Genomic DNA, 15,500 nt, shown 5'->3' with positions numbered 1-15,500 from the left:
CGTTACAGCTACTTAGCGTAATATATTGATCCTTATTTTAATTAAAAGAGAAATGTTTATTGTGTATATTATGACATGGATAAGTAATTGTAGAGATCTAAACAAGACCACACTACATTGAAAATTAAACATAAAACAACGAGGATAAACATTGCTTTATTTTGTTAAGTATATGATGAGCTTCCCAATGTTACGTCTGACACACATTATTGTTTTCTAGTCTATTCTTTTGCGTGTTTAAAGCATACTGCATTGACTTCTAAACTATTGTATTATATATCATTGTTATCCTTATTATAATTTAAAAAAAATATTGAATGTAATTAAGGCTAAGCCTATGATGAAAGTTAGATGAAAAAACTGTAAACTTGTTCAGAGATTTTCATCTGTAAGTGTATAATATGTATAAAAATGTAAATATAATATATTTAGTTAGTACAATCTTGGTCTATAATAATATATATTAAATACGATGAATGTCTGTTAAATTGTGTATTTTTCCTCTTGTTTGTTATATTCTTCCATATTTATTGAATTTCAAGATTCAAATTAAAAGCTTTATCATTAAATCTTGTTATTTCTAAATAGTTCTACTTTTCTGATAAAGATTGCATATAGATCTATTCAACTACTTTGACTACCATTTTACGTATATAATACACAAGTCCAACTATATTGCATGTTGTTGCATTTTATAAATTATTGATCACAACATTGTTGTTTGGTGATATTTGTATATTTTGATTCGTGTGTTCTTTAGGTCTTTGAGTATTATTTGTATTTGGTTAGAGGAGAGGGGCGAAAGATATTAAAGGGATTTTCAAACTCATACGACGAGAAAAAAACAAACTGACAATGTCATGGCAAAAAACGAAAAACGACGAAAAGACAAACAACAGTTAAAAAACACGACATAGAAAACTAAAGACTGCTGATGGAACATGGAAGACTATCATAAAACTTGATGATGTGTGTTATATAAATGGATTCCACGCACAACTATTTTAATATCAGTATACTGCTAATATAAACATACGTGGGGGGGGAAGTAAAAAAACAATCACATCAAGTACTTTTTCCATCTTTTACCTATCATATTTCTTAAAGTATTTCCATCAAAGCAACAAAGAATTTAACAGGTAAACTAGATTTTTTTCCACAATAAACTATTGTACAACACCATTTAACTGAAATAAATATTTGTTTTATAAACACCAATGTTTCCCCCTCTAAATCGTTTCTCTTGGAATCTTTATTTAAACTCTTGGTGAATGAAGTACCACATCACCAATACCTGCATCTAAAATGAAATGTTTGTACACTTTAAAGTTAAATTTACAAGTTAAAGTTTTTTATTATCACGAATCAGTTTTAATTGCTTAATTGTAATTAAACTGAGAATATCCTACTGACTCCATCTTTCAAAAAAAAAGAAGGATAAACAAATTCATTATCAAATGATAAATATATTTCGCGATTGAGATGAAATCGCAAAATAAACAAAGTGAAGAAAATGAATCAATCAGCCCCTACTTTTCTCAGCAAGTTTAGACAAATGTTGGAACAATCGAAATTTGGTGTTCTTTGTTTTAATTTAGTATGATTACTATATTGAAAATTTATTTGGATACCAAAATAGGAGTACCGCAGATAAATTAATGGTACTACAAATAGATGCCAGTGCATACGTTTGTAAAGGAAATATAATTCATTTGAAAAAAATGTTTATTTGATTTCATTCATTTACCTTGAATTCAAATTAAATTATTCTTAGCTAGAAAAATGATGATACATTTTGGAGTTTCATCTGAAACTATACATTGCTTAGTAATTATATTTAATTTCATCGCATGTTTGATAATTGATATTTGTAAGCGACAATGTGTTCTGCTAGCTTTGGTGTGATAATACGCAGTCATTTCTCGACTGTGACGTCACTGAATGTTACTTATCTCCGAACCCCTCTGGAGCAGACTCTTTAGTTTCCTGTGTAGTACTAGTATTTTGTGTACTGTTGTTCGTCCTTTCGTCATTTTTTGCAATGGTACGATGTGTTTTTCTACGACTTTCAGTTTTTCATTGCCTGTTATGATTACTTTTATTTTTAAAATTTGAAACTATATTCGTGATACATGGAAAAAGTTGCAACATATGTCTTTGAACATATGAAACCATATATTGCAATTTTTCTTGTATATTCTTAAGACATACTAGACAAAGTGATGCCCCCGCACTCCCCTCTGTATTATAACATAGTCAACGTAGGACTTTCCTTAAGATATAATTGTGTCGGAAGGAGACACAAATGATGCCCTTGCATATGCAAAGTGTTATTTTAAAATACACAAAGGTATATGGTTCACTGTAGGAGGAGTTATCCGAAAAACACTATGCACCTCTCTGGCGATTTTATACTCCAAAAACGACAAAGTTCAACTATCTCCCAAAAGAGTAAATATTAATAAAAATCAAAACCCTGACCACATGCACATGCACATCTTCAATATATGTACAAACAGCCAGCAAAGTGAAAACGTCCTAGCATTCAAATTGTAGGAGGAGTTATCCAGAAACGCTATGCACCTCTTATGCAAGTAAATACTCCAAAAATGACAAAGTCCAACTATCTCCCAAAGGATCAAATATTAATAAAAATCAAAACCCTGGCCACATGCACACCTTCAATATATGTACAAACAGCCAGCAAAGTGAAAATTTCCTAGCATTCAAACTGTAGGAGGAGTTATCCGGAAACGCTATGCACCTCTTATGCAAGTATATACTCCAAAAATGACAAAGTTCAACTATCTCCCAAAAGAGTAAATATTAATAAAAATCAAAACCCTGAAAACAAGCACACCTTCACTATATGCACAAACAGCCAGCAAAGTAAAACATTCCTAGCATTCAAACTGTAGGAGGAATTATCCGGAAACGCTATACACCTCTTATGCAAGTATATACTCCAAAAATGACAAAGTTAAACTATCTCCCAAAAGATCAAATATTATAAAAATACAAAACCCTGGCCACATGCACACCTTCAATGTATGTACAAACAGCCAGCAAAGTGAAAACTTCCTAGCATTCAAACTGTAGGAGGAGTTATCCGGAAACGCTATACACCTCTTATGCAAGTATATACTCCAAATTGACAAAGTTCAACAATCTCCCAAAAGAATAAATAGTCATAAAAATCAAAACCCTGACAACATGCACACCTTCAATATATGTACAAACAGCCAGCCAAGTGAAAACTTCCTAGCATTCAGACTGTAGGAGGAGTTACCTGGTATAACTATATACCCATAATGGGACGGACGGAAAGACGGATGGACGGACGGACGGACAGGGGTAAAACAATATGCCCCCCCCCCCCCCCCAAACTTTCAGTTGCGGGGGCATAAACAAGACTTTTCTTTCATAGCGGCATTCCATAATCACAATTTTACGGTAATGCAGTTAACAAAGTAACACACTATAGAGTTGAAGAGTGTTTTTTTTTTGTTCTTGTTTGAATAAAACGCACATATTGGAAACGTTTATAGTTTTATAGACACAATGTCGTTGCTGAACATATACAAAAATAACGAATGACGTAAAACTAAGAAATAAGCGTTAGTATTGACATCTAAGTTTCGTGAATTAGTGTTGTTGATCTTAAATCCCATTTAACGTTACTGCGCATCTTCTTGAAATTATATAATTATGAAGGTCCTATTGAAACATTACAGTCTTTAAAATAAAGTACCTGCTAAAGTAATTTTCTTAGGATACACCAAGCCTGGAATGACACGTCTGTGTACGTGGTGTATATGACTTCTTCGTCTGAAGCACTTCCGATACAATACAAAAGCAGACAATGCAACAATAAGGAATACTAGCGCAGCAAACAAACCGACGATTAAAGCTAGAATGTTGATATCTGTATCTGACGACAGGTCTGAATTATCACTATTAAAAGCTGAAATGTAAAAAAATTTGATACATTCCTAAAAGTAAACACGTTAGTATATTGATGTTTTATCACTTCTCCGTACGTATGAAAACATACATTATTATAGTTATTTATTCAGGAATAATCATAAATATAACCATGATGGTCAATCTTTGATTTAAATAATTTTTCTTTCGGAACACTGTTTTTTTAATTAGAAAGGAAAAAAATAACTAATCGAAATTTCCAAACTGACAACTTTTCAAAATGAAGATATCTACTTGAAACAACGCATACAGCATGTTGATGAATCTTGCAGAGCAGACTCAGAAATTAATGTAGACAAATATAGTCGTTGTAAGCAAAACACTCTTACATTTAGCCTAACTAGCGATTCAGTAGGCATACTTTTCACTGGTCTTAATATCTAATAAAAGTTGTTACCTACATGCACATGCAACTTACTTAAGACTGAAATTTTCTTATCAGGAATTTTGACAAAGATCGATAGTTGTCTCATCGATAAACATCATGCCACATATTCTTAATTTAAACATAGACAAAAATTCAACGAACATTCATACATGGCACGGATAACCTGAATTATAGTCGAAGATATATACGATAAGTTGTCCCTATAATGTTAATTATAATAAGTCTTACTGCTTCTAACCTCTGTAAAAGTAGTAAAGTGTCATGCTTATTCCTTTTGGTTCATTCGTTTTTCCTTTGATGATATAGAATATAGATCATTACATTACTCTTTCTTATATATCACAAATAGTTGTACATATTCTAAAATCAAATAAGACATGGACACACGTTTTTGACCGTAATAAATTATTCCATTTCTGGTATTGTCAATTCGGAAAAAAGAGTTGATCATGAAATTTTACTTTTAATTTAAGGATACTTACGACAAGTCACTGGAAATAAAGAATAGAAAATAATGAAGCTAGAAGAGTATCTATGTAACGGATGCACATGTTATGAAAATATCATTTAAGGTAATAGCAATTCTATAATTATATTTATAACACTACGTTATATAGAAAGCACGTACTACATATCTCCGCTTTGCATTGCTAAATCAATTTATTCAACAAAAATTGAAATTATCATAGTTTTGAGACTGTTTATTTTCCTTTTTAATCGTTTCTATTTTGTTTATCCTGTGGCCTTTTATATCTGACTATACGGTATGGATTTTGTCCATTGTTGTTTTTGTCCTCTGGTCTTTTGTGGTATGTCTCTTAAATGATGTTGGTTGTCATGCATATACTATATGCATATCCTTATTTTCATATACATATACTATATGCATATCCTTATTTTCATACTACATGAATAGCGAGATCGTTTTTATTTCAGAAGGTAATTTGAAGGAAAAACATGTCATTAATTCTCAGAATTTTGAAATTCTTACTAGTTGGATAGAGATATATAAAGAGAGAGTAAAGAATCGTCTAGACTTGAGATTGTGTACGTATTAAAGCTGACCATAGATTTCTAAAACATATATGTGTTGAAATAACGTAGAATAAATCCACTGTTATTTTCTTACCATATTGAGACAAAGTAATCAGGACACTTTCCTGATTAGATGTTCTTGAAAATGGTGTCTGTCCCTTTTCACAGCTGCCCGGGTTTGTGCTCATGACAATTTTCCCTCCTGATGACACCACTGCCTAACATATTAAGAACACATTAGGTCAAAGACAAATAAAGATCAATAAATGAGAAAATTTCATAACTTACCTTTCTTTTTTAATATTTAATTTATACAATTTTCAAATTATTCATTTTAGGTTATAACTCTTACATTTTCAGATACTAAAGACAAATTACCTATTTCTAACATATTGATTAATGGGACGGTTATATAACATATAACTTAGTCGGATAACATTTTAAAATTTTGAAAGAGTAGGTTATGGTTAAACAGCATTTCCGTCTCAATGACGTATATCCCACATATATTGTATGTATGATTCTTCATATTATTATTGTATTCCTAAAAAATAACATGTGTATTTGAAAGTAAACAGCATGTAAACAGAAGACAACAAAGTTTTCCATGCGTGTCGATGAACCCCACATAGTTTGGTCTTTAGCATCGTCTATTCAGAAAACAAAGCCAGGCAAGTTAACAAAACTTTTAAATGACATTCTTTTATAATGTTATCTAGGTTACTTTATTCTACCTCCGGTATTTTTATTCTTGTCCGTGTTCTGATGGAATGAATATTTAAGATGAAATCTGACACAAAATATCATCAACTAAAATGCAATTGATACAAAGAGTTTGCAATTCAACATACCAAGCAGGTAAACAGTGTATCCTGACCATCAGAGTTTATAACTGTAACATAGTAGGTACTACCCTGTAACACATAGGTAACACTGTACAAATGACCAGTTGCTGAAAAATCACATTAAATATTTGATTCTTGAAACAAAAATGCATGTTGATTTTTCCAAATATGATTTACAACTTGGTTCATCTTGCAGTGCTATAAAAGAGAAGTGAAAGATAACAAATGGATATTCAAACACATTAGTCGAAAACAGACTGACAATACCATGCCTAGAAAAGAAAAACGATCAAAAGACTAATAACAGTATACAAAACACAACATAGAAAATAATGACAGAGAAACAACACGCACCCTTCATAAAACCGGGGGGAGGGAAAGGGGGATCTCATGTGCTCCGGAAGGGTATACAGATCCTGCTCTATATTGACACTCTTCGTGCTGCTCCTATGAAATATGTTGATAATTTATATCAAGTGATTAGGCATCACTCAACGGTGGATTGGTAATGTATTCCCATCTAACCAAAAGACATCACCAAATTCATAAACCATCGGTCATGTAAGTTTTCTAACCCTGAAACTTGACCAAATGTGAAATTTTGAAATCGAAACGTTTTTATGACAAAGGATAGACAAGATTGTTACCGGTATAAATACCACAGACATTAAAAAAAAAGAAACACAAAGAACAACACTGAAAACTAAAACTAAAATAGCAACACAAACCCATTTTAAACAAAATTATGGGCGATCTCAGGTGCTCCAGTAAGGTAAGCAGATCCTGCTCTACATGTGGCATCTGTCGTATTGCTTATGTTAGTACAAACCTGGTGTTAAGGTTAATTCTGTAGGTCACATTCGAGCAGAAGATGGTTTCGACAGTTGGAACATATCTGTCGTCATCTCTGAAACTGATTTTCCATAAAGGTCAACCAATTTGTGATGGCGTATGCCAAATTTTTGAAGGGATGTTCAAACTTCAACACTTTGAAATTTTGGTTTAATAACTTCCGTGTAAGCAGCAACCCTCTATCAAAATATCATGAATAAAAATGCAAGCTCTTGAATATCGTATCAACTGGCAGATATATACTCCATATGCAGGTGCTGCTGAAATGTTACTGCATTCAAATTGAAACTTCATAATTGGGAATCTGAAATTGTCCCTTTTGTCGTAGAGTTTTGTTCTCAACCGACCCTCATTGTCAATTTCTAGTTGTAAGTCAAGATATGAGGCGGACTTTAATCCTAACTGTATCAGCTGTATCCTTTATTGCAGAGTACCTTTGAAATTATATTTCTCATCCTGATATAAACGACATTTGATAACTATTTGATAGTATTATTACGTCAATGCATTTTAACATAAAATTATCCGGTAAAAAATTGTTCAAAGAATTGCAGTTACAATGTATTACTTTATTCCCTTTTTTCACGGTTCTACAAAATGAAAGACAACAGTTTGTCTATAAAAGACATGAAAACAAATTGGAGTTGTTCTCATCCTTATACTTGTTGGTTTTCGGTGGATAGTCGTCGTAATTGTAATCATACCATATCTCCTAATATGAAAGATTTATTAATCTAACATTTAATAATATTAAAGGACAGCTCAACAGCAGCAATTAAGTTCGAATCCCCATAAAAAAACCTGGATTGTATGTTTGCAGTTAGAAAACAATCCAGATCTATAAACTATTATTGACTCAATACAAATTAGATATATTGTATAGAGACCTGTTTATTGACTGTATGTTGCCCTCCGAAAGTGATTCTGTTGTTTTTTCTTCTTTGGATTGATGTCTGGTTGAAATTTAAACCTAGCATACATGTACCCTTATATGTATTTCAGTGTGTGTGTGTCTGTCTGTTTTTGTATGACTTTTTATTATACATGAAAAGAATATGTCGTGACATTTATATAGCAAATGCTTTGCAAAGTTGGCAGAATTTCGAAAAAGTCTGCTCTCAAATACTAATCATTCAAATACCAACGATTTATTCACACCAACCAACCATAATTTTCGATTTGTGGATATTTCTATGATTTATTCAAAACCTACCTGACCCAAACATTACAGTTGAACACAGTGTATAGTTTAAGTTGATAGATGTTTTATTTGTACACGAATCCCATAGAGAACCATCAATACAATAGGAAGAATCTCCATCGTTTACACTGTAGGAGAATACACCAAGCAGTATATCAGGTAAATACTGGTTCAACAACGACTGTTTGTCTGTTAATGTATACAGCAATAAACAAATAAAATAATGCAAAGATTGTATAATGTGTATAAAGATTATTGATACAAAATGTTTTTTTTTTCTCAGAATGTAAGCTGATTAAAAGAAGTTTTACCATAGACAAGCATGAATTTTTCCCTACAATTCAGTTGTCATTACATGTATTTGACTTTTCGTCTGAGGCTGAACATGGAAGAATTATTTATATATATTGATCAAACCTAAGGAAAGGAACTTTCATCAGATATATGTTTGTAATGTTCTTTGAAATGACTCAGCGTTTATTGAAATCGATCAAAAAAAATAAGGGATTAAGACTTAATTTGTAAGGGTACAGATATCAGGTTTAACGGTTAGGGGTAAATGGTAATGGGTTTGAGATAAACGTGATAGAGTAAAGAGTAATGAGTAAAGAGTAATGGGTAAAGGGCAAAGGGTAAAGGGTAAAGGGTGAAGGGTGAAGGATTATGGTAAAGTTAGGCTATAGAGTTAACTAAAGTTAAGGGTTGTGATACATGGTAAACGTAAGAGTTAAGAGTAAAATCACAAATAAATAAGGGAAGAGTAAAAAGGGTAAAAGTTAAAGGTTAAAGGGTGATGTTAACTGGTAAAGGATTAAGGATGTTCGCTACTCTGTTTCAAAATAACAAGCTTTTTAAAAGACTGTTATGAATTGATAGTATATAGATACAGGAACTAAAAAAGCAGAAAAAAGAAGGGTCCGTATGGTTGTTTTTGAAATATAAGCCATTGAAAATTTGGCGGGAAATGATTCTCTCTAGATTTTTCATACATTTAACATTGACACCTTTTTTCTTTTAAAAACTATGAAAAAATAACAAGGATTTCATAGGATTTTTAAATATGGCTTTCTTAACTAAATGTAATTATAAAAAGGTAAACAGGGGTTAGCGGGGAAATTTTGTAATGGTACTTCATGGATAAAACCAGAGGATTCTGAATATAATTACTTACCTTGCTTTACTAGAACATGATACTCTTCTAATGATGGACCATTAACTGGATTACAAATAACATTTACATCGTAAGGCTCTAAAGCATTTTCCTTCACCATCATTTTAACCCTTTGTTTAGAAGCTTCATCGGGTTCCTCATCTTCAATAAAAACTCTTACTTTAAAGAATTAGATCGAAATTATTACAGTTGAGATAATTAACGCATTACATTGTATTTTGAAGAAAATATTACTCCAATTTATCATTGACTAGAAGACCTCGACACATAACTATTTAACTGGTTTTCGTATAGATTCGGCATGCAGGGAAGTACATCTGATATGTAGAACAACGTTTATGATAAGTAGAGCAACGTTTAGTATTTAATGTCACTACGGTTCTTTAAATCAACCTACCGAAGGTTTTGGTTTCTTTTATAAGTGTTATTTATTACTTTTAAACATGTCCCCTTGGTACGTTCCACCTCCTTTCCCAATAAAGCTTATTAACCGTTGTGTGTTTACCTTATTTGTTACTTTTATCAATGTTTCATTTCCCATTTCATTACTCCATTCTGAGGATAACAAATTATACCTGATGCAGGGGCGGAACCAGGATTTTTTAAAGGAGAAGCCTTATTATATAAAATGAAATATATACCGCCAAGTGGAGTGAGGCTAAAAGAAATAAGACGATTTTATATTTCTCCGATCGAAAAAAGGGGGCGTAACCCTCTACAACCTCCCGAATCCGCCACTGGCTACTATATAGATGCATTAAAAAATATAGGGGGTTTCTGTCTCAAATAGTAAAGAAAAGGAAAACTGAATGACATTTTTGTATCCCCCTGTTAGTAGATATGTGTATTCCCCTGACAAAACAATATTCTTGCAAGGAAAAATCTTTTCAGCAAAATAAAGTTTTGTTACCTATTTTGACATTTACTGTGCGTATTTCTGTGTGTTTGTTTATTCTACATTGACTAGAGGTATAGGGGAGGGTTGAGATCTCACAAAACATGTTTAACCCCGCCGCATTTTTGCGCCTGTCCCAAGTCAGGAGCCTCTGGCCTTTGTTAGTCTTGTATGTTTTTTTATTATTTTAGTTCATTTGTATGTTTCGGAGTTTGGTGTGACGTCCATTTTCACTGAACTATAAAAAATGCAAATACTACAAATACAAGTGGACGTGGCCGGGTACTTGTACATCCAAACAAAAAAAAGACACTAAGTACAGATCTGAGAGTACTCGAAGTTACTGACAGCTAGTTCAAAGCCACTAATAACTAATAAGAAAAAATCATGCATCTAAGACTAAATTATCAATCCGTACACATCCAACATCCAATGCATTAAGTGTAAAGACGTCATAAACAGTCAGAGAAAAACATGACCTTGTGCAATGCCAATATACAGGTATCGACAGATTGTAGATCCATGAATGTGTATATGTACATGTATATAACAATAATATTTAATTTGCTTTTTTTAGTACACATTTTTGTTTAGGGGCCAGCTGAATCCTCCTACGGATGCGGGATTTTTCTCGCTGTGTTGAAGACCCACTGGTGGCCTTAGGCTGTCTTCTGCTCTTTGGTCGGGTTGTTGTATCTTTGACTCATTCCCCATTTCCATTCTCAATTTTATTTAAGTTTAAAAATAGATAGATGCATAAAGTTGTCATTGTATTGTTAAGTTACAGATGTTTAATTTTGTAAAGAGCCGTTGTACATATTTTTGTTTCTTATTTTTTTAAAGATTATTTTTTGACTGTATATTTTTGACAAACAATCAAGTGGTAAATTGTGTATTTTTTCGTTTTTGGAACATTTATTATAGACGGGTTTAATAAACATGAATCAAGCGCGATGAACTGGAACGTATGTTGCATTTTTTTCCTAAATGCAATCTTGTGTCTCCTTACAGTTAAAAATATGTCAATTTGTTAAGATTTTTGTGTCACCTGACAGTGTAGATGTAGCGGCACGTATGAACCACTATCATTTTACGTAGTAGTCATCCACGTCTTACTGTGTTATTCCGCAACTCCTTGGAAACGTTGAAAGAATTCCAAAAATTGTTTTACATGAGATGAAATTGCGCATTTGCTTTTTATGTTTTTATGCGAGTGACTTTTGTGGTTTCTTGTACCAAAACATGGGCTTTTAAAGTCATATCTGTTTACATTTTTTTAATACGGCAGGCGACGTACGTACGTTTTCCTGGTAAACAAAATATTTTTTTTAGTGTAATTATTTTTTTTTTTTTTTAAATATCGCAAATATATATTATATTGGTGTACAACGTACATTGTACATACCTGCCTGTAGACAATACCTGAAGCTGGATGATGTTATATTGGTATACACCATACATTGTATATACCTGCCTGTAGATAATACCTAAAGCTGGATAATGTTATATTGGTATACACCATACATGGTAAATACCTGCTTGTAGATAATACCTAAAGCTGGATGATGTTATATTAGCGTACACCATACATTGTACATACCTGCCTATAGATAATACGAAAAGCTGGATGATGTTATAATGGTGTACACCATACATTGTACACACCTGCCTGTAGATAATACCTGAAGTTGGATGATGTTATATTGGTGTACACCATACATTATACATACCTGCCTGTAGATAATACACCTTATCGCTATTCCCGCTTGACCCGAGAATCTGTCCCGCTCGAACTTTTGACGTCATACAACAATCACTTTTTCATTGTGGCGTCAGACATTTTCTATTATGACGTCAACATTTTACGGGAACTTGTGTGATGTCCAGTAATGGCGGACAAATAGCGATAAGGTGTATACCTAAAGCTGGATGATGTTATATTGGTGTATACCATACATTGTACATGCCTGCCTGTAGATAATACCTAAAGCTGTACGATGTTATATTGGTGTACACCGTTCATTGAACATACCTGCCTGTAGACAATACCTAAAGCTGGATGTTATATTGGTGTACACCGTACATTATACATACCTGCCTGTAGACAATACCTGAAGCTGGATGATGTTATATTGGTGTACACCATACATTGTACATACCTGCCTTTAGATAATACCTGAAGCTGGATGATGTTATATTGGTGTACACCATACACAGAAATCCGTAATAAAGTGCTCCAAATGTATTGGCTTCTTTGTTACTCCTATAACGTAAAAAACAAACAAAACTTACCGATAAATAATTAGATGAAATGTACAGGAATTCGAACAACTTTGTTTCATCTTATATATTAGATTTATTAATCGTTGTTTATGTACATCTTTCATCTTTATTGTTGACAAAGAACAATAATAAAATAGAAGTATCTGAACTTTTTATTTATGTTTAACAAACAGTCACATGAAAATTTAAATAACCAAGAAGATTTTTATTTTTTCATTTCTTGTCAACTTTATACCTATATATATATTGGGAAGTGCTGTTAAATTAGTTTTTCAGTTAACAGTTTAACTGCATGGAAGTCCTGGTTATACATGAACTAGATAGTAACCCAATTACACTAAAACGAAAACTGACATATCAACATTCGGGTTTCAACAGTAACCAATTGACTATATATACGACATATCAAGCTTTAAATCAACCCGAGATGATTTTTAAAATATGGTGGAAAAACTTACTTAAACAGTAATATATTGTCAACACTCTCTACACATGTGAATGCAGACAAACTTTGTGTGTATACAGTGAATGACCATCCATCTAACTGCTTTGTGGTCTGAGAAAACTGAACATTTCCCGCGCTGCTATCCCACCATGCACCATCTAAATCAGGCGGCAAGTCGCACTCACAATATGCTGAAACAAATCATATTCAAGAATACGTACAATTTTAACAGGCATGGTATAAACTACATTTTAACAAAGCAGTGTTGTTGTTTTTTTTTAAACCAGTTTGTTTGTTATTTTTTTGGCTTGTAGTTTATTAATTAGAAAGTCAAAAGTGGCTGATGGTGTATTATTTTTAGGTGAGTACTCAGTGAATAAATTTTGTTTTGCTGATTTTCGTCAAGACCCAAATATCGCGAAAAAATCATTCAACTTAAAATGCTAATTTTCTCCGCACATAGATGATTTTTCATGTAAATGAAATGCGCGACAGCCCCAGCGTTTTGCGGAATAAAATTCAGTAGATTACTAAAGCTTAGCAACGAAAGTCGTGTCCCACTAAATTTAGTTGCAGAAACTTTGTGAATATTTAAGTGTGAGGCATATGATGATAAGTCTATAGCATGAGAACTTAGTAACCCAATAACAAATAAAAACAGGAAAGACATGTCACCATACATGTACATGTCTTCAACAATAGGAAGGTGCAAGAAGAACTTAGCACCCTGAATTAAATATGTCCGTCTTACCACAAATTCCCTTAAAAAAAGCTTCTTTATCAGTAGATTAAGGCGTAAATAACAAATATTAATACTTACACATAATTCTATGAAAATAAAAATTCGATTGTGATTGAAAGGAAACGTTTCATGAAATTAAGTTACTTACCTTGAAATGTAAGCGTATGAAGCAAGAATATCAAAAACAGTACATGGTAACTCATTCTAATCATAATCCAATGTTTTGGCGTTTTTTTGTTTTTTTTTTTGATTTTCGAATATATCAAACTAAAACAAAACTCCCAGGTTAAAGTTACTTTTTTGCATGGTACATTACATACACACACATTGAATTTGTGAAAATTCACTGTAATTAAAGATTGTAATATTTAATGTCGCACCTGTCCGTCTTTAAACGTGTATATTATATGTGAAATGCACACCTACATTTAATTTGGTCTACAGAACATAAACAGAGAAATAACAAACACATATTAGCAATGCTTTCAAAACACAATTCACTGTTTTTTTTCATATTTAATTTTACAAATGAATTTTATCTTCTATGTCGACGAACATGTTCAAATTTAGGTATATTCACATTAAAAAAATCGTTTTAAAATTCTTTATTCGTCTAGTCCGATTGATGTTTGTTAATTTGTGTTTTAATATTTCAGAAAAATAGTATAATCAGTACTCTGTTTAGTCGAAAGTTGGGGACAGTTAACGTCCACCACAACAACTTAATGTTCTAAGTCGGACGATAGTCGAAAGCGGATGCCTGTTGTCGAAAATGTTTGCACCCTCTTTCGATGCAAGACCTGACAAGTGCTATCTTAAAAAAAGATATCCGACACCTTCAGATGGAGGAATATTTTTAACATTTAAAAATTTGTTTTATGTCTTTTCGATCACATGTAATGCACTAATTTGACGTCAAAAGTCTAACAGTTCTGAAAATTTAGCACACGCACTTGAATCTAACAAATATACATATATACCGTTAATTAACTAGTAGAGGTATGTACTAAGAGTATTTTCTTATGGAGTGCATGTGAAATTAAGATAAGGTAAAAAATAAATTTTTGTACAGTGTAACACATACCAACTTGAACTACAAAACGGTTATGAAACAAAAAAAAATGTCAATGATACAATATAAGCATTCATTTAACAATTCGAGACTCAAAATGTAAAACCAAAGTAAAGCTTCAAGTAAACACAAAACACAAACATACATGGATGTACTGAATAAAATTGCTCATTGTAGTGCAATTACGAGATTTCTCACAATCACTTTATACTTTTTTTAGAATTCAATATTGAAAAATATATAATTCAAATTCACAAATATGTTCAAAATTCATAAGAACTATAGTAATATTTATGATGAATAATCTTTATTTCTACCTGTGTTACCTGTAAAATGAATGCGCACAAATGTAAACAAAAGCTGCGCGCAAACGTAAAAACTTTTAATCCCCAAATGCGCGCAAATGTAATGCGCCCATAGTATAGTTACCTGTACAGACGGTTTAAATAAACATACATGATCTAGAGATGGCGGTTGCGATGACAGTGAACTGAAAACTTGCAAGTTTGGAAAAAAATCGTATTGGTGAAAAAGATCATTTCAATACATTCATTATATAAAAATAAGAAGATGTGGTATAATTGCCA

General features: G+C 32.2%; 1 protein-coding gene across 1 annotated transcript; it reads right to left on the bottom strand.

Annotated features, from left to right (window-relative positions):
* Positions 1–1,131: 1,131 nt before the first annotated feature.
* Positions 1,132–14,234, bottom strand: LOC127736685 (uncharacterized). The gene is made up of 9 exons (XM_052247263.1): positions 13,990–14,234; positions 13,113–13,290; positions 12,531–12,634; positions 9,477–9,617; positions 8,318–8,494; positions 6,259–6,359; positions 5,502–5,625; positions 3,752–3,964; positions 1,132–1,300 (listed from the first exon to the last, which is right to left on the bottom strand). The coding sequence occupies exons 1-9, from the start codon at positions 14,051–14,053 to the stop codon at positions 1,257–1,259; spliced, it is 1,146 nt and encodes a 381-aa protein (XP_052103223.1). The 5' UTR covers positions 14,054–14,234; the 3' UTR covers positions 1,132–1,256.
* Positions 14,235–15,500: the final 1,266 nt, after the last annotated feature.

This window comes from Mytilus californianus, unplaced genomic scaffold (genome assembly GCF_021869535.1).
Source record: "Mytilus californianus isolate M0D057914Y unplaced genomic scaffold, xbMytCali1.0.p SCAF_35, whole genome shotgun sequence".
Lineage (NCBI taxonomy): Eukaryota > Metazoa > Mollusca > Bivalvia > Mytilida > Mytilidae > Mytilus > Mytilus californianus.
The sequence above is the reverse complement of the archived record's forward strand: the minus strand, read 5'-3'. Positions and strand labels throughout refer to the sequence as shown.

Excerpts from the sequence above, each read along its gene's own strand:
- LOC127736685 (XM_052247263.1), bottom strand. The coding sequence starts at position 14,053 with ATGATTAGAATGAGTTACCATGTACTGTTTTTGATATTCTTGCTTCAT. Across the intron at positions 12,635-13,112 it reads GACAATATATTACTGTTTAA|GAGTAACAAAGAAGCCAATA; the intron begins GTAAGTTTTTCC and ends TTTACGTTATAG. Across the intron at positions 9,618-12,530 it reads CAGGTATTATCTAAAGGCAG|ATGAGGAACCCGATGAAGCT; the intron begins GTATGTACAATG and ends TTTTTATTGAAG.